A 19880-nucleotide genomic window follows, 5' to 3' on the forward strand; every position below is an offset into this window, starting at 1 on the left:
CGTCATAGGCAGCCGTGCACGAGCGCAAAACCTCACAACGCATCTTTGATTTGTAATGGGAATAATCGAAAGCGAGCTTGTGATCTCTACGTCTTTTCAATGGGTTGTACTGTTATTTAATGTGTTTTTGGATTGTTCTGCTGACGAAACACTGCTGAAATATCTTTCCAAGAAATTTCAGCCGACAAAAAACTCCATACATGAGCTGTGGAAAATTATAAGTGTTCTATACGCTTACAGCAGGTGACATTGAAAACAAGGAAAGGCAAGTCTATCCCTCAAACCCTCGCTATCATACCTGTCATGGCGCAGCTCTGAATAAGGTCTATTGACTTAACCATATGCGCATGACATCACCGTTTTCACAAATTTGCGTTTTTGTAGTTTATATGGAGACGAGAACGGTATTGTTTTCAAAATCTTGCAATTTGAAGCAAATTTTTCAAAAGTTTGCGTTTTCAGGCCTCCTAAATTAACGGCAAAAACGCATACAAAAATTCATTCATATTCATTCAATTCAATGTTAATTAACCACACTTGTTACTTGCACTGGACTATAATTTAAAACTCAAAATGACAAAAACAACATATAGGTTAAATGAATATGTTATTGCTTTTTATTATTAGCCTACACAATGCTTTTATTGTGTCACATTTAGGAAAGGACAATAGAAATGTTTATTTAACTGAGAGGCATACACAACATTTCTGAACTACTGTTAAAAACAATGTTCACAAGAACGTAAGAGGGGTTCCCAGTGTGCCATCTCCTAGGTAGCGTTTAAGGAATGAGCGTACTTCTGCACTGAACAGACTTGTATGGTAATCTCTGGATTCTGCATCAGACGAAGCTCTCGGGTTGCGCGCGCACAGATCCTTCACTCCCCAGCTTATGATACCAACCTGTCCAAGATTATTCAGATATTAAAACAAACATCTCTTAAAATAAAATAAAAAGTATGCAGGTGATTTGAAATAGTTCAGTATTCTGTAAAAAGGAATCAACAAACGAAAATGAAAAATTATTCAAAATCTCACCTGGACCATTCGATTACCAGGAACCACAAAAGTGGCCCCTCCAGAGTCACCTGTTGATGACATGCACAGCATTAAGAGCTTGGATCTTTTAGCAAATTCAATTTATAAGGATAAGCAGTTGTTATATGACATTTTGATGATTCTAGCAACACCAACAATGGTAGATTAGAGCCAAATATTATGCACTCTTGCAAAAATCAAACGTACCTTTGCAGGCAATATCATCTCTAGTAGGTTCAATACCACCGCTGCACAGAAAATTATCTGTAACGATATCTTCAGCATTTTTCGCAGTAATTCCCTCAGCTTTTTTGGCATCTTCAACACAATCATCCCGCTGAAGAAAAAGGACAAATTAATTTAATTGTTGAGGTAAGCATGCATTTAATTAATTGCTATTAAGTCCATTCCCTTTTGAGATCCACCAAAAAACAATCAAGCCCTGTATAAACGTAATGAAACCACAAATGAATACAAATATAAGGAGAACAATCAAAGGATAACCCAGTTTTCAGCATAAACACATCATTACCCATTTTCCCTGCTTGATTTTGATGAACTTCTTCTCAAAGCTTATCTTCCTGTTAGTCATGAAAGCAGCATTCACAGTGTCTGCACTCATTATCACTTCCTCTGTAAAAGCAGTTTAAATGTTAATAAAAATATATGTTGTATTTAAGCGAAAGGCTTGTTCGACTTGAACCGGCGCTGCACAGACCGATCGGTGAATGACATCAAAGTACCGCGAGAGCGAATAGAAAGTAGACGGCTCCTTATGCTTTTGAATTGCTCTCGCGGTACTTTGATGTCATAAACCGATCGGTCTGTGCAGCGCCGGTTCAAGTCGAACAAGCCTAATGTTACAAGATATAGACCTTATGTAGCTCCGCCTCTTTTCAGCGCTGCGCTCGTTGTCTTTTGACTTCCGGTCTGTATTTTCACAGCGTGTTTATTAATGAACGGCTCGTTTTCAAATCTTCCCAGTCGACTTACATTTGTTAAGTCATCTGCTTTAAACATTACAGTCCTCATGATAACTTTCTTTAGCTTTACATTAAGTAAATCCTCTTCAAAAGCTAATTAGTCCTGGACAGAAATGCCATAAAAATATACAGAGCGACCGCAAAAACGGAAGTTAAAAGACAATATTCTAAAGATGGCGGCGCCCTCGTTTCTCTGGCGCATAAGGTCTATAGGCTACACATATTTTCAACTGCCACAATGTGTTTAAACTATAAATTGTGCATGGCAGTGTGCAATGATAATATTATATATTTACTATATTTGTACACACACATGCTGGGTTATTTTTTAACCCAAATGCAGTACAGCCTGTTGGGTCATTTTATTGGGTACTTTTTTTACCCAGAGCTGGGTTTCCAAATAATTCAGAAATGGTTGTTTTCTAACCCAGCATATTTTTAGAGTATCCACAAAACTAATATGCATGCAGCATTTCTGACATATCTGTTGAAACTCACGCTGTTTTCTGCATGTTCCTTCACTGTCTGAAAGTCTCAGAGCTCCACTGGTTTCCTTGGTGCAGGGGATGCAGATTGGCCTGTACAGACATACAAAATATATAATTCATTCATTACAGTATTTTTTTAGTTGCGTAAAATGACGCATGAGCTACATTCCTCACCGAAGTTCGAGACCCATAATTACTGGTTCCTCCAATTGAATAAGAGCTACGTCAAATTCATAATATTCGGGTATTCCCTTGTCCACTTTTGCTCTGAGGTTATAGCGAGGATGAGGTATGTACTGCTTCACTTTTATTCCTAGTAAAGGAAACGCCACTGATGAGATTTACACCATTATACATGTTCTAAATGATATGATTGAAGACATAACATTACCTCGGATATCTGAGCCAAGATCAACAGTTATCTTATCCTGTGTGTCACCAAAGTTGAAGCAGTGAGCTGCTGTCAAGATAAAGGTCGAGGTGACTAGTGACCCCATGCAGTTAGAGGTTTTTCCATTGCTGCGCTGCAAAATCATCAGAGAATGAACGTTATAATTCAACAAAAACTTAGCATATGTTCACAGAACTAGTGTGGTGATGCTAAGCTATTTATTTAAATGGATTTTTAAATAAGAAATAAGACTACGATATATATATATACCCACAGTCACACTGATCTTTGCCAACCAGGGGTATTGACGGCGGTTATGGGACTCAAAACCATCCTCGTAATCTCTGTAAAGTCCACATAATTCTACACTGGTGCCCTCATCTGTTAAGGGAGAGGCAAAGAGAACAGGAGAAACTTATATATTAATTTATAAATATTAATATTAACTTATATATTAATTATATTGACTGTGCTTTGAAACTAATATGGAGGACAATGACTATCTTAAATTTAGCCTATTTTTCTAACCGTGTTCCTAAATGGAAAAGACACATAATGAAGTACCAATCATGTTGTCAAATGTCTCCTTCAGTTCTTCCAAGTTCTTAAGTTTGAAGAAAAACTTCTCATTTCCCCGATCAGTCTTCAAATCGTTCATGTCCTCAGCATACACGTCATCTCCCATCCCAAACACATACAGATCTGTACGACAAACAAAACAATATATCAATAATTAAACAATAGAACTGAGTTATTACTGAGTATTTGAAGATTTGCTCTACTTTTTGTTAATGTTCTATAGTTTAATCTCAAAGATCATTCATGTTCTTCCTCACCAAGTTTGTCCTCTCCTGAAGGATTACTTTGTATCACAAGATTTTTGATCTGGTCCACCGGTATTTTTGGGCTACCACCCATGTTGGCCTGACCTAAAGACAAAATAAGTTGTAAAGTATAGTAAATATTGAGCTTTAGTTAGTTTACTTTTTTTCTGATTTGTGATAATTTCATTGTTTTTTTACATTAAGGACAAAAGACACTTTAACAGTTTCAGTAGTAACCACCAAGTATAAATATTGTCATCAATACCATCAGTGAACATGATGACGATATGCTGGGTCTGCATGAAGTCTTCTTTATTGGTCTCCTGTTCTATTTTCATACTCTCTAAAATGTACTTATAGGCCTTGGCAATATTAGTTCCTGTTCGATCACCTTTACCTGTTAGGATATTAAAACATACGTCCTTACAGACTCTCAGACTGTACAACGCTGAACAAAAGCATTTTAACTTTTGCTATACTGGAACAAAACACTTACTTTCATATTTATAATCCTCCAGTCTTTTAAGGATTTGTCCCAGGTTATTTCCTTGCCCGCTCTTGAAGTCCCTCATCGAGACTATCCTGTTAACGTCAGTGGCGAAAATCAGGATCTCATAGTTTGGGGAGACCTCGTAATAACTGATCTGTTGGTAATTAACATAGGATCAAATCTTTATTATGTTCATGCGTAGTTACATAAAAAATATAACACATTACATTAACGTGTGCACTAATGGTGCACAAGTATACTAATGGGACATAATTAGGCAGAAATATCGAAGAATGAAATCAGTCACTATTTATCTCATATACCTTTTCTATGAGTGTTTTGATGACCACTTTTGCCTTTTCAAAATCTTCTTCATCTATGCTGTCAGATACATCCAGGGCAATGTAGATATCGAGTTTTCCACCTTTTTGCACTTGTATTTTCTTCCCGTACTGATCTGACACAGGGAACAGGTTTGGTTCCAAAAAGTTGTGGTGACAAAAAGAAGTATATATTGTCTTGCAGAGGAAGAAGGCAGCGTGAGTTGCACAAGACTACCTGTTTCTTCATGTTGTTTAGAAAGCTCTAGATTTGACTTTAGAGAACTGCTGAAACCCTCTGAGGCTTCCTCTGGGGTGTCGTATGTGAAACCAGCTGTATTTACACAACAACAACATTAGCAAAGCTGAACCTTCAGTGAAATTAGTGCTATGTACTTTGAACAGGAAGGAGGAAGGTTTACCATAACATTCTGGCTCTGTTCCTGACCACTGGCCATCGTCCTGACAGATTCGCTCTTTGGAACCAACCAGAGTCAATGTTCTGTCACAGTGGTATGTGACTTTGTCGTCAATGTTATAATTGTTGCCATTTTTTGTAGAGCCAGCGGGAACGCCGGGATCAGGACAGTGATCAGCTGTTTGAAAAGAGGAACAGATAATTAAAGAGATTAAGGACAATTGTTTATCGAATTTGTAGGGCATTCATGAACCAGGAAATTGTTGAATTTACTGCTTTTTTATTGCACTATACAGCACAGAGAGACTTCTCACTCACAGTTTCTTCCACAGACTGCTGTGCTTCCACTCCACTTCCCATTCGACTGGCAAACACGAGTCCCTGAGCCACGGAATTTGTAGCCTGAATGACATGAGAAGATGCTTGTGTCGTTCACGAAATACCTTGGCGAATATGGATACACCTCTCCATTTTCAAAACCACGAGGATTAGGACATGTGACTTCTGAGACAAAAGGAATGGTTTTGTGAGTAGCCTTGAAATGGAAAATGTTTTCAGTTATGAATAAGAGTAAGATCATATTTGTCTCATAATGTGTTGCTTACTTTTGCACTGTGGGGGGTTTCTTCCTGGCATCGGGGTCCATCTTCCCTTGTCACAGCGACGGGTTGTAACGGTTGGGTAATAGCCTTCAGAACAGCTGTATCTTACAAGGCTCCCATCACTTGAGAGAGAAAAACTGCCTCCTCTAATACTGAGATTCTCATCAGAGCACAAATTAGAGGATGGAGCACCTTTGGGGAATATCAGATGGATAAAAAGGGTGTTGCAAGAAAACACTGTAAAGAACACTAAACATTAGTGTGACCCTTCGGTAGGGCTGTATAGTTTCGAATTCTGGGTCCCAAACCTTCTTTTCAAGTACAATTGCTGTAATATTATTTCACAATGCTTTATCAAATAAAAGTTGTGCTTTTTAAGCTCAAATCATAAAAGATCATGCTTTTGAAAGTGTCTAAACGTTACAATAAATTATTTATAGACTCATTTTGGACTATAGACTACAGACTATTATTAGAATCAATTAGCTGTTTAATACATCTCTTGTTTATAGGAAACGTTCCCTCAAATCAGCATTTCAGTTAAACAGCTAAACAAAACTTTTAAATTGAGAAAAAACCCTGATGGTTCTGATGGTTAAAGCCAAGGCAAGATGACCTACCGGTTATGAGAGGACACAGTATTGCAAGCACGAACAGATTCAGCCATGGTTCACGCTCCATGATGCTCTCGTCAGGTTCGCAAAGCAAGTGAAGCAAAAACCGAGGAAGGCCACATATTTATAGAGCGAAGAGGGAGTGACTGTGGACACAAACTAATCTGTCAAACACTTTGTCATGGTAAAACTTACTTGTTTATACATCAAAATAATTATAAAGTAAAGAAAACTGTATAAAGTTCTCTTAAAAATGGGAAAATTATCCTGAAAAGTCATTTCTTTGTCTTTTGAAAAACTACAGAAGCAAAGTGGGCCTAGTGGGTGTTGGCTGAAAATTTAGTTCAACAACATAAGTGTTGCAATGTTCTCTAAGCCAAATTTCCATACTTATATTTAATTATCGATTATCAAGAATCATTATGTCATTTCTGTAAGAAATAGAAAAAAAAAAATGCGTTAAAAGAACAGTAGGCAAACGTCTTTGGCAGACATTGGTTTACTTGATAACTATTATTTCTTATTAGATTAGATTATATACTGGTTCTTTTTAGGCACAGCCATTGCTGTTTCCGGAAAAAAAGTTTACCCAGCAAGGGCCAATCCGGAAGCCAAAAACCCGGAAGTGTGAAATTGGCCTGTTTTTGTGATATTAGCTTCAAATTTTGAACCAAAATTGGTTAGACATATGGCTTTCGTTTTATAGCAATTTTACAGTAAATTTTATTTATTAAAATATATGTTTTGTATAAAATAAAATAAATTTAGTAGGCTACAGTTAATTTGTTTTACAGTAAACTTAAACTTCTATAACTTTTTTACACTTTCATTTTGCTGATTGTCTTTTAAAAGATACCAACCTAAGGTCTGTATTCAAAAGCATTCATGAATTACAGCTATGTCTGGATAGTGCATTTTCACGTCTATGCCCAAAAAGGGCACAGTTAGGATTACATTGGTTGAAATTAAATAAAGTAAAGGAATGGGGAAATGAAGAACAATGAAAGGATAAAAAGAAATGGACTTTGGATTTGAGATAAAATTGGACTTATTACATAGTGAACCAACATCTGTCAAGGCTGGTTGCAGGAAGGGAGAGTAGAAGCAGGAACTATTTACAGCAGTCACTTTTATTAACAAAAAAACAAAACACATTGGAGACCAAGAGAGAGCACTGGAAATACAAACGAGCCAAAAACCAACTGAAAATGAGGGCTATTCATACTAATTAGGGAGGAAACAAGAGCTAACAAAGGTAAAAGGAGATACAAACTGATGTAGCTACTAAAAACAAAAAAAGTTTTTCCTTTGTGTTTTTCACATACAGATGACTGTCAAAACGAGACCTGTTCACCCAGAACTATGCAACTAAAAACACTGTATTATTAATGCCAGGCCAGTAGTAGGCGATGTCACTTTGTATATAAAAAAAAAACAACTCCAAAATAACCTCGTAATACGCATAACGTCACCATTTTCACAAATACACGTTTTTGTAGTTTACATGGAGATGAAAATGGTATAATTTTTTAAACTTTACACTTTGAAACACGTTTTCAAAAGTTTGCGTTTTCAGGCGGCCCCCAAAACACCGTTGAGTAAATAACCGGCCAAACCGTTTATAAAAAATAAAAAAAAGTTAGTTTTTGTTGAAAATGGTGTCATGTAAACACCTCCTAAAACAGAAACCTCATGTCAAAGCATCATCTTCAATAGAAGTAATGTTCTGTAATATAATGCAATATTTCTGAGGTAGCCTAGATATTGTTATCTTGTCTTCATGGTAATATTAACAATATAGAACATTTAAATCCACACCATGTGTAAACATGTCACTGTAGTAAAGGATATTGTGTGTTTCCTTCCACATTAGTTTATTTGAGCAAAACCAGGATCTCCTGTTACTAGGCCTTATTGTATCACATAAAAAGTTAACATTTTATATGAGAAAGTATTTGACTTATCTAAAACAAATAACCTTTAAACAAAGCAAAATATTAACATGCAATGTGCTGTTAATGTTGTCTCTTTGGTATACTGTTTTTTATATGCCTACATTTATTTTTTGTAATTGTTGCATTGTGAAATTGATTTTGCACCACCCAAATCACTATGATGAAACCTTGAAAAAAACCTTTGTTGCAATCATAAACAATTTCCTGAAAATGTTAGCACTCACCAAGAATTTGGCTGTTTCTGTGAATAAAGAGTCTAAATTTGTGACATTCTTGTGACATTTTGTAAATTTGTGACATTTGTGACATTTTGGTTTAGTACAAAAAAAGAAGAAATGGGAACAGGGAACAGGTCTTGTTTTATTTTTATTCTTATCATACAAACCTCCATTTTATGGTTTATGCTTTTTTAAAAATTTCCTGCATATACTTTTTGTCCAATTTTATTTTGCATGATTTATAATTTCAATAAGTTACACAAGTTTCACATAATCAAATTCCAGTCTAATTGGCACTGCTAATCTAGTGTATGTGAGACGAGACTGTCAAATTCATACTTTATACTTCCAAAAATGTGTCCTATTAATTTACAAAATAAGCATGTTTATGCTGTTATAACAATTTAATATATTAAACTTAATGTGGAAGATGGGATGCCGAGTCGTGTTTTCTCACAAAGTTTGCTCCTCATCTTCCATAATTATACTTCCCATAATATTTTACTGTAATAATAGCCTTGCTTAGAAATATGTTAGAAACTTACTTTATGGGAACTGTGAGCAAAAAAAGAACAATTTTAATGAAAGCTTCATCAGACAATGTATGTGTCACAGTTTGTTTTCATTAGTCACATGTTTTCCTTTGTCCAGGGGTCTGTGTCTGACCCATAGTTGTCATTTTTCATGTAGGACGTAATCTACCTTCATTTACTTCAGCCATAAATGAACTGACTGGGAACTGCAGTGATGAACTGTAAGGCTTTTATTACAGTTTGTAATCATTCTCAAAACAGATTGAAACAAATTGTAATACTGCAAGTCAGAATGTAGCACTGATGAAGTCAGTATAAATCAAAACATTTGTAGTTGTCATTTTGAAATATATGTGCAAATCATCAGAGCGTATAACAAACAATATTATATCAAGGCATGTTCTCTTAAAAAGCCTTAAAAAAAGTTATGTGATTAAAGGTTGTGTGCGTGTGCACAGAGACTAAGCAATTTGTAGGTTTATTTCACCAAAATGCCCGAAAGCACTGTGTTTCAAAATATACTCCTGTGTCAGTGGTCATTATTTTGTAATTACACCAAACAAAATAGCAAAAAAAGACTGACACTCCCCTGCTTGCCACTGGTTGGACATCCAGATAGTCTTGCACAAACATAGACATAACATAGACATAAAATTAAAAGAATAACACATGAAAGACTGTTGATAATAAACTGGATTAATTTTTTAACAAAGACCAGCTATTTGACTTAAAATTGTTTTAATATATCAATGAAAATGAATCAAAGTGTTTTCTCAAATTGCACTCACACAGTTTCAGTCTGCTAAAACATTCAGAAGAACTGTAGAGGGTTGCCTATTACGTCATTTCCAAGGTGTTCTTTAAGGAATGATTGTATATCAGCACTGAAAAGATTTGTATGGTAATCTCTGGTGTCTGCTTGGGAAGGGGGGTCCGGTTTTCTTGTTGTGCAGATGTCCTTCACTCCCCAGCTTATGACACCAACCTATCAAAATTTTACAGATATTAAAAAAGGTTCCTATTTCTCAGCTTCTCTCAAATTAATCTTTAAATTCACCCTGTACAACAAATTCCAATTGGAAGTGAACATCCCTATGGCTTTATATATGTGTGTATGTGTGAGAGTTTCCTCTCTGCTCTTCAAAACTTGCTGTCTTTTCTTTGGACCCTGCAGCTAATCAAATAACATAACAGTTCTACCATTTAAACGTATTTCTTACCTATACATAACTTATTTAAACTTCATATGAAATAATGCGTGATGAAAATGTGTGCAATATGTCACAACAAAACAAATACCATACCATCCAATCACGAGGACTCACCACCTCATCATATGACCATAAATGGTAAAATTACTGCCTTTGAAGTGAGCATGGCATGTACCCTTCACTGACGGACTTGTGGAAGGGCCCTTCATGAAGGTGTTAACTTTAGTTTGGTACGCCTCTATTTAATGGCGTCCCCTCCCTGAAGAGTCATTTTATACGAGACTTCACAGCCACATCACCAATACTGTTTTTAACAGGAAATGGAAATCTCACCTGAATCATTCGACCTTTTTTACTTATGTAAGTGGCCCCACCGGATTCACCTATTACAAAATGACATGCAGACACATGGAACTGTATAAGAATTATATCAATTCATTTCAGATCTCTGATTAGAATGTTTTCAACCAACGTTATGATTAGATGAAGGTTATGGTTATGATGAAGATTAGAGCTAAATATAAGCTGCTGTCACAATGGCAAAAATCAAACATACCTTTGCAGGAAACATCATCTGTTTGTGGTTCAGTACCACCACTGCACAGAAAATTGTCTGTAACTACATCTCTTGCGTTTGTCACGTTGATTCCTACTGATTTTTTTGCATCTTCAACACAAGCATCCCGCTAAAGAATAAGTACACCAAGAAGTGTTCTTAGATTGTTGTGGATCAAATGTTTATATATATATATTCAAATAATACGTTTTCTGTCGCATATTGCACATAATTAATGTTAAATGGCTAAATGAAATTCAAGTCCTAGCAAATGATTGTGCTGTATATGAACTTTGGGTAACACTTTATAATAACTACACACTATTAATCATTAGTTAAGCATTAGAAAACAGTTAATTCATCATTTATAAAGCATTAATAGACATTAATAAGCAATTTATAAATACAGCTATAAATGCTTTATACTTGATTTAAAAGCATATCTATAATCTGTTTAATAATTGTATTTTCATACTTTATTAATGATCAATTTATCATTTCTAAATGAAGTATTGCATTATTTACACACCAGTTATTTAAGAGTTGTCAGTGGTTCATAAGATCACTTAGAAATTGTAAGTAAATGATTAATAAACTATTTAAATGTACATTCATATATCTTATTATTCAGACATATGGTAATAGTTACTTAATGTGTTAATAAATGCTTTAGTAACATGTATTTCTACTGTAATTCAGGGTTAATTCAGGTAGTTATAAAACATTTAGTAGTTGTTAGTTAACTATTTTTGTGAGCTAATCTAAAGTGAGGACTAGTTATGCCTTGTAAAGCATTTACAAGGGAGATTTAAAGGCTGTTAATATTTATATGTTCTATATCACTGTGTTGTGTTTGTTTCCTTTTTCTGTTTAGAAGATAACTGAGTCTTTAAATATCCTTTATACATGCTTTACAAGGCATAAATAGTCCTCACTTTAGATGAGCTCACAAAAATAGTTAACTGACCACTACTAAATGCTTTATAACTACCTGAATTTACTACATTTACTTACAATTTCTAAGGGATCTTATGAATCAGCTGGCAACTCCTAAATAACTGCTTTGTAAATAATGCTATACTTCATTTAGAAATGATAAATTGATCATTAATAAAGTATGACAATACAATTATTAAACACATTATAGATACGCTTTTAAATCAAGAATAAAGCATTTATAGCTGTATTTATATACTGCTTATTAATGTTTATTAATGCTTTATAAATGATGAATTAACTGTTTACTAATGCTTAATTAATGATTAATAGTGTGCAGTTATTATAAAGTGTTACCGAACTTTGTGACATTTAGGCCCCATAAAATCAAAGTTAAAGTTTTGTTCCTTTCTTATACTCATAATGCACTGGAATATTTTTTTTTTTTTTTTAAATTACTTTTTTAAATTACTATACATCAGATTAGAAATAAAAAATTTAAATCATTACATATTTCCCACGCTTGATCTTGATGTTTCTTATTTTTCGTGGTACATCAGTTTTGGTCTCCATTTTGGACGTAAAAGAAGCTTCCACAAGTTCGTTGCTCATTAGTAATTCCTCTGTAACAAATGCAAAATGTATGACATTTTATGTTTGGTATGTTTCATTGTATAAGCAGTGGCACATGTTTAATATATCTACATTTAATTAATCTTTCACACTTTTTGATAGGATTCTAACATGCAGCATGTCTGACAGATGTCTTATCTGGTACATTACCATGTCTTTTGCACGTCCCTTCACTGTCTGAAAGTCTCAGAGCTCCATTGGTTTCTTTGGTGCAGGGGATGCAGATAGGTCTGTACAGAGATACACATGATGTTCTTTAATTAATTCAGCCTTTTTTTATTATTCTTAATAAAGTTACATCAAGTTACATACTCCTCACCGTAGATTAGCACTCATGTTAACACTTTTTTTCAGCTGTATAAGAGCTACATCAAATTCATAATATTCCTTTATTTTCAAATGCTGTTTTGCTGTGATGTTATATTCAGGATGACATATGAATTTTTTCACATCTACAAATGCAAAAGGACAAGTAAATGTCATTGATAAGATTTATGCTGTAACACATTTTTCTTCATTAATCATCTGACATTATGGGTGTATCAGTTCAGGACATAACATTACCTGCTCTCGGGCCTTTTTCCAGATTAACTGTTATCTTATCAACTGTGTCTCCGCTTTTGAAGCAATGAGCTGCTGTCAAGATGTAACTTGAGGTAACTAATGACCCCATGCAGGTTGAACCTTGTGGAGAACGCTACATGAAGAGCAGAGAAGATAGATGTTGTCATGCTTCATCTCTATTGCCATATAACTTGCATGTCTATTTTGCCTCTTCTTGTGTTTTTTTATTTTTATTTAAATGAGTGAAGTATTATACACATGAATCTATCTATAATTATATATAGACATACATATGATAAAAAGGTTAAGCTTACAGCAACATGAATCTGTGCCAACCAGGGAAATGCACTCCGTTTCGTCTTGTCATAGTTTTGATGAATCCCACACAATTCAACACTGGTGCCCTCATCTGTGTAAGGAAGCAGGTACATAGGAACAATCATTCACTACATGATAAGAACTAAAGATTCCTTAAGTCAATGCTTAAAGCATTAGTTCTCTATTCTGTCAACATTCATTAACCTCCATGTAGTTCTAAACCTGTATGACTAAGTAGAAATTTTGAAGAATATCCCATTATCCATTCCACATATTCAAACTAATGCATTCTCTCACATTCAAATACACGAGAATTAATGACAATTTCCATCAATGGTGTCAAACCTGCTATGACACATCTAAAGGCACCATGTTTGAATTGAACAGAAGCAGGAAGGAAATTTATATCTATAAATCTCTAAATATAATTTCTAACAATGTATATCTATATTAAACATAAATTATAGCTACAGTACCAATCATGTTGTCAAACGTCTCCTGCACCTTGTCCAAGTCTGGAAGCTTAAAGAAATGTTTTTCTTGGTTCCTCTGTGACACCAAGCCATTCACGTCTTCTGTATTCACATCAGTTCCAACTCCAAATACATAAAGATCTGGAAAGAGAGGACACATTCGTATCAATAAGAAATCAATAATAAAGTCTTCTAAATCAATATGTGCAGTTTTTGCTGTCCCTGATGATAATGCTTGTAAATGAAAGACAAATTTGAAAAATACTACAAGTCCTAAATATTTGATTTCATAAAAATGATTAATAAAATGTATTGCTTACCAATTTTCTTCTCTCGTTTTGGATCATTTTTGGTGATGAGACTTTTGATCTTGTCCACTTTAGGTAGAGGATTTCCCCCCATGTTTGCTTGACCTATGAAGTAGGAGATCAATTGAGATAAATTACAGTGAATATTTGCTTCAAAGTTGATCTCTAATTTATGGCAAAATGCCTGTTGGGTCTTCAAGTTTTATGGGGACTTTCCATAGACATAATGATTTTTATACTGTACAAACTGTATATTCCATCCCTTAACCCTAACCCATACCCCTAAACAACCCTAACAGGAAACATTATGCATTTTTACATTTTCAAAAAACACAATTTAGTGTGATTTATAGGTTGTTTTATTCCCTCATGGGGACCAAAAAAAATGACATTACGCAAATTATGAATGGAATAGATGTAAATACCATCAGTGAACACAATGATGACATGTTGGGTCTCAAGGAAGGTCGCTGTATCATTGAGCTCCTCTATTTTCAAGCTCTCATAAATCTCACAATAGAGTTTGGCGAGATTGGTACCTGTGCGATCACCTTTATCTGTCACAAAAACACCAAAAACAAATATTACAATCGGCAAGTTAATGAGAAACTTTTTTTTAAAAAAGTTTCTCATTAACTAAATAATTCTAAAAGCAAGTGACTACATTAAATCAAAAAATTTCAAATTTAAAAATTCAAATCAATCTAAATTAGAACATGAATTGGGATTTTGTTTAAAAAGAATATATGATTTGTAATATATATATATACTGTATATATCACAAGTCTTCCAAAATTTATTCAGACACCTTGCTTTCCTCACTTACATAAATGAACTGTAACAAGTTGCTGTACCCCTAAATGTACTATTTTGGCATTGCACATTTTTCTGTAATTATCATCTCTAAATATGACTGTTTCAATGTATACAATAAGAGGCGTACTTACCTTCATAATTAAAATCGTCCAGCTCTTCCTCAACCTTTATTAGCTTATTTTCATCTTTATTACTTTTAAAGTTCCTCATAGAGATTATCCGGTGAACGTCCGTAGCAAATATCAGAATCTCATAGTTTGGGGAGACCTGGTAATAACTAATCTTTTGGGAAAGAGCAATAAGTATTCAGAGTTGGAAGCAACATCTGTCGGTTATCCAATCAAAATGCTGGATTGAAATGTGGTTATGTTAGCATTAATGATAGCATGAACAACAAAATATCAAGATGTTAAAGGACCCCTATTATGGATTTTTGAAAATGACATTTCATGTAGTGTGTAACATAGCTCTAAGTGAATGAAAAACATCCTGCAAAGTTTTAAATCTGAAAGTGCACTGTATATAAAGTTATTGTCTTTCAAAAGTAAGAGTCGACTCTGAGTCAATGAAATGAATCGTTTTTCAAACCAGTCATAAGCCGTTTCGTTGTGACGTCAAGACGAAACATTAGCATATTGCCCTCCCACTTATTGCGTGCGCAGACACCAGGGAAAACTTGAACCTCAAACCAACAGCTGATTCCTGTGGATACTGGACAGCATCATGTCGAGAAGACATGCTCTACAATGTGAAGGTTGTGAAAATGAGACGAGTGAGCCTGTGTCGCAAGTGGAGGCAGCCTCACACTAGCGTCTGCAACAGGAGCTGGAGGCAACGGAAAGGAGAGAGTTGGTGGTGGCAGGAGGGAAAAGTAAAGATTGGGAGGCTGGGGGTGAAGCCAACGGGCATACCGAAGAACAGCGCAATGACTGGAGGAGCTGCGGTAATGCTGAGTGGAGGACGTGACCAGAATTATCCAATTATCTATTTTCCTTGGGCAGTGAGGCCTGGAAATTAACTGTATCTAATGCCCAGAAATTCAATTGATGTGACTCGACCCTTGATTTATCCTGAGTTAAAGGTACACTGTAGGAATTTCACCCATCTAGCGGTGAAATTGTATTTTGCATTCAAACGAATAGTGCTCTCTAGCGCCTCGCTTTTTCAAATGCGTGTTGCAACTACAGTAGCCGTTATGTACCAAGAAGCTATGACAACATGTCTTCCAATAGCACTTCATCGAGGTTAACTATACATGTTCTATACATGGTCTAATCACACTGTTTGTATGATACATTCATTTTTTTTTTATTCTTAATTTTAAGTTCTCTTTTCCCATACTTATCCAGACCTGAAAATAACTCAAAATTAAATTCCACTTCCCAAACTGCGTAGGTAGGAACCCTAAACATAACAGTTTATTATTAGAGTATGCATTTATTTGTCCAAGTTGTAAAGAGTGAACTTGAAAGATGTCTTATCCTGAAACCCCCTTGTGGACAGCATTATGTCCTTCAGAAAAAATACAGTAGTCAGAACAGCCGAGTTTGATGCTTGTAGCGTTAAAGCTCTAGAAGTAGCAGTCAAAAATGAATAAATAAAGGAATATATAAAATAATAATAAGTATAAATAGTATAATAATATGTTGGCTTCTTGAGCTAATTATCATTTAATTTGCGTCGTCTATGGGGGAACGCTAAAAACAAACTATTTTGGTGTGGTGACTGAAAACTAGAAGGATTTGAGCTATGATGCAGGATTTGACCCTATGCGAACTGGCTGGGACTGAATCTGCGGTGCGGCCCTGGCTTGCTGAGGGCCTGCTGTGGCGGCCTGATGCTGGAGGAAGGCCTGTTCCTACACAGGAAGTGGGCATCATTGCCTGAGACGCGAGCTTGGTGCTCGACAGGCCTTATTATCCATTTCGGAGCCAAATGCAGAAAACTACAAGTATAGGTCTCTCCAGGACAGTAATATGAGTTACCAGATCAGAGGGCAAGGCCATAAACAGAGGGGCGTTTTCGACCGCGTTACCTGATTTGTCCATGTCACAGTGTGGGTAGGGTTTAGGGGTGGGGTCGGGAGAAGGACAAAATTTTCATTGCATGATATACACCCACCAGTTTGAAAAAACCCACAAATTTAGAAACGCCCACTTTTGTTCCACAGAGACCCCATACTCGAAAACTGTCAAGGAACATAGGTGTGTGTGTGGGCTAAGTATATATAGGTCTCCTCTCATGCTGATTTGTGTTCCGAAGATAAACCAAAGTCTTACGGGTTTGGACCAGAATTTAAATTTTGGGGTGAACTAACCCTTTAAGGCTCATATTGGAGGCTTATGATAAAAATGTGAGGTTAAAAGTTCACTATTGACAGCATCACAATCGTAATGCTTCCTTTTCAAATATTGGTATTTTTACAGATGAATTTTTACAGAACCTTTAACATTAAAATAAACAGCAATTGGACTGTTTTTAGAACGATTTAAGAAAACTTCATTATCGACATCAGTAGCCTAAAAAATAAGTGGTCTTACAACTTTATTACATCAACCTGGGGGACATACCTTCTCTATAAGCAGTTTAATGATTTTTTTTGCCTTGTCAAAATCTTCCTTGTCGATGCTGTCAGATGCATCCACAGCAATGTAGATATCAAGTTTTCCACCCTTATCCAAAGTTATTTTCTTCCCCTGCTGATCTAAAGACAGAAGGAACAAGGCATTCACATTATTTTCTTTTTCTGAGCACGCCAATTATTAATGACGATGAAAAAACGTGTGCGTTTGTGTATAAATATGATTAAGGCTTTAAACCACACAAATATACCTTCTCCTTCATGCTGTTGAGAAACTGCTAGATTTGACTTTAGAGAACTGCTGAATGCTTCTGACGCTTCCTCTGGGGTGTCGTATGTGAAATGTGCTGCACAATATTTACACAACAACATTATAGGTGCATTATCCAGAAAAGCCACATTTCTAAAGCAAAATCTCTTATTTTTGAGAACACAAGTCCATACAAGGCACATTATTTTGGAGCTTCAATGTACCGATCAGAAGACTCACCGTAGCATTGTGGCTCTGTCCCTGACCACTGGCCACCATCCAGACAGACTCGCTCTTTGGAACCAATCAAGGTCAATTTACTGTCACAGCGGTACGTGACTTTGTCGTCAATGTTAAACACGTGGCCTGTTCGACTGCTACCAGGGGGAACGCCAGGATCAGGACAGTGATCAGCTGTGAGGAAGTAACAAAAAGACAAATTGAAGTGAAGATCTGTGGATCTCCATTTGATCTAGGCAGATGCATGGAGAGGAATTTCTGCTGAAATTTGAAATGATTGTGATGAAATTTCTGTTGAAACTGTTGAACTCACATGACATCAGATAAAAATGCAACAGAATACACATCACACATCAGTACAACATTTTTTTAAGCTAAACTCAAGGACTCTATATATGGAGAGATATTAAACCAGGAACTAAATTAGCATTTTTATATCCGATTATTTCATGGAAACTGCTGAAAATAATGGCAATTACTCACAGTCACGTCCACAGATTGGTGTGGTTCCATTCCACTTCCCATTAGGCTTGCAAACACGGACCGCCGAGCCACGGAACTTATAATCGGAATGACATGAGTAGGTGGTTGTGTCATTTACATAGTATCTTTCTTTAAATGGGGACACCTCTCCATTCTCCAAAACGCGAGGATTGGGGCATGTGATCACTAGAATAAAACCATGAATAAACACATACAGTAGAAGAGATGTTTTGAAAAAGCTTCAGATTAAAAAATATATATATATATATATATATATATATATATATATATATATATATATAACTCTGCTTCAAAATAGTCCAGCATTTATTCATGAATCACGGTGACCGTGAACGTGATTTCACAACATGTTCCTGGATTGACATGTTTTGGTGATCCTGGAACAACATTCCTGTCCAAAACTGTAGTCTTACTTTTAACCCTATCCCTACCCCTAAAAAATACCCTATCCATAACTTATCCCTAATCAGAGGGAAATAACACAGATGTAGAAGCACCTAAACTGGTTTGTAAGCCTAAACTTGACATAAACTCTATACGTATCCCTCTAATTTGATTGGTTGATTGGAATGTTGTTCAAGGATCACCAAAGCTGTTGATCAAGGCACATGTTTTACTTGGTGAAATCACGTTCACCCACATGATAATGTCTTGTTTCTTACTTTTGCACTCTGCGGGTTTTCTGGCACTAGGCTTTGGGGTCCAAAGTCCATATTGACAAAGACGTGACTGAACAGATGGGTAATATCCATCCGGACAGATGTATCTTAGAAAATTCTCTGAAAGAGTATAGCTCCCTCCAGTAATGTTTAGATTCTCCTCTGGACATGATACCTGTCTTTTGGACATGGAGGATGGAGCACCTAGAAACAATCAGATCATTGGAGGAGGTCACAAGAAAAAAATTTTTTTGTTACGGTTTCATTTCCAGAGAAAATGCATATCTATATATAAGCCAAAATACAGATTTAGATGAGAATTATTTGTGAGCTGTCTATCACAAAGTTTTTAAAAGTACCTTCATTTTTAATATATCTCTTTCATGCTAAAAGACGTTTTGTCTCTAAATTTCAGAATGTATTTATCCTGATTAAGCAAAAAGACTTACCTGCAATAAGAGGACATATCATTGCAAGCATTAACCAGTTCAACCGCTGCTCACGCTCCATGCTGTTTTTTCCAGTTCTTCAGCTTAGATTAAAAAAACATTGAAGCAAATGGACCAGGGGACATCTTTTTATAGTGGGGTCAGCAAGAGGATTTTATTTACATTCAGTGGTCAATGTTTAACCTTAAGTCAAATAAAGCAAATCAATTTCCCGGCACACAAAACAAAATAATAACCGTCATCAGTACATCATTATATATTAAAAAAATCACAAAAAAATAATAATAATTATGTTCATCTCCAACTATCATGGATTCTATTTGAAATTTTTCATAAAATATACAGATGTAGAGAACAGCACATTTGTTTGGGGAATACTGAATATTTAAACACCACAATCATTTGTATTTCTTGGGTCCAGAGAGCAGCTCAAACTCAAGGGGTCATTTGAAAACTTTTTTAAACTGCTTGCCTCATACATTAACACCAGCTTAATGCATGAATATTA

General features: G+C 35.4%; 1 protein-coding gene across 1 annotated transcript; it reads right to left on the reverse strand.

The window, feature by feature from the left end:
- Nucleotides 1-599: 599 nt before the first annotated feature.
- On the reverse strand, nucleotides 600-19510 carry cfb (complement factor B). Its single transcript, XM_084388005.1, has 36 exons — nucleotides 19373-19510; nucleotides 18927-19127; nucleotides 18244-18429; nucleotides 17761-17934; nucleotides 17522-17617; nucleotides 17260-17393; nucleotides 14821-14971; nucleotides 14299-14430; nucleotides 13886-13978; nucleotides 13569-13706; nucleotides 13089-13183; nucleotides 12775-12907; nucleotides 12530-12662; nucleotides 12361-12440; nucleotides 12088-12200; nucleotides 10642-10771; nucleotides 10419-10468; nucleotides 9689-9859; nucleotides 6175-6289; nucleotides 5558-5746; nucleotides 5271-5456; nucleotides 4957-5130; nucleotides 4773-4868; nucleotides 4538-4671; nucleotides 4221-4368; nucleotides 3990-4121; nucleotides 3737-3829; nucleotides 3465-3602; nucleotides 3175-3281; nucleotides 2901-3033; nucleotides 2684-2822; nucleotides 2520-2599; nucleotides 1571-1671; nucleotides 1246-1375; nucleotides 1039-1088; nucleotides 600-903 (listed from the first exon to the last, which is right to left on the reverse strand). Exons 1-36 carry the CDS (start codon nucleotides 19431-19433, stop codon nucleotides 733-735), a joined length of 4587 nt encoding a protein of 1528 aa, XP_084244131.1. The 5' UTR covers nucleotides 19434-19510; the 3' UTR covers nucleotides 600-732.
- Nucleotides 19511-19880: the final 370 nt, after the last annotated feature.

This window comes from Rutilus rutilus (assembly GCF_951802725.1).
Source record: "Rutilus rutilus genome assembly, chromosome: 18".
Taxonomy (NCBI): Eukaryota; Metazoa; Chordata; class Actinopteri; order Cypriniformes; family Leuciscidae; genus Rutilus; species Rutilus rutilus.

Excerpts from the sequence above, each read along its gene's own strand:
- cfb (XM_084388005.1), bottom strand. The coding sequence starts at position 19,433 with ATGGAGCGTGAGCAGCGGTTGAACTGGTTAATGCTTGCAATGATATGT. Across the intron at positions 10,772-12,087 it reads AGATCAAGCGTGGGAAATAT|CGGGATGCTTGTGTTGAAGA; the intron begins GTAATGATTTAA and ends CTTATTCTTTAG. Across the intron at positions 2,823-2,900 it reads TCTTGGCTCAGATATCCGAG|GAATAAAAGTGAAGCAGTAC; the intron begins GTAATGTTATGT and ends TTCCTTTACTAG.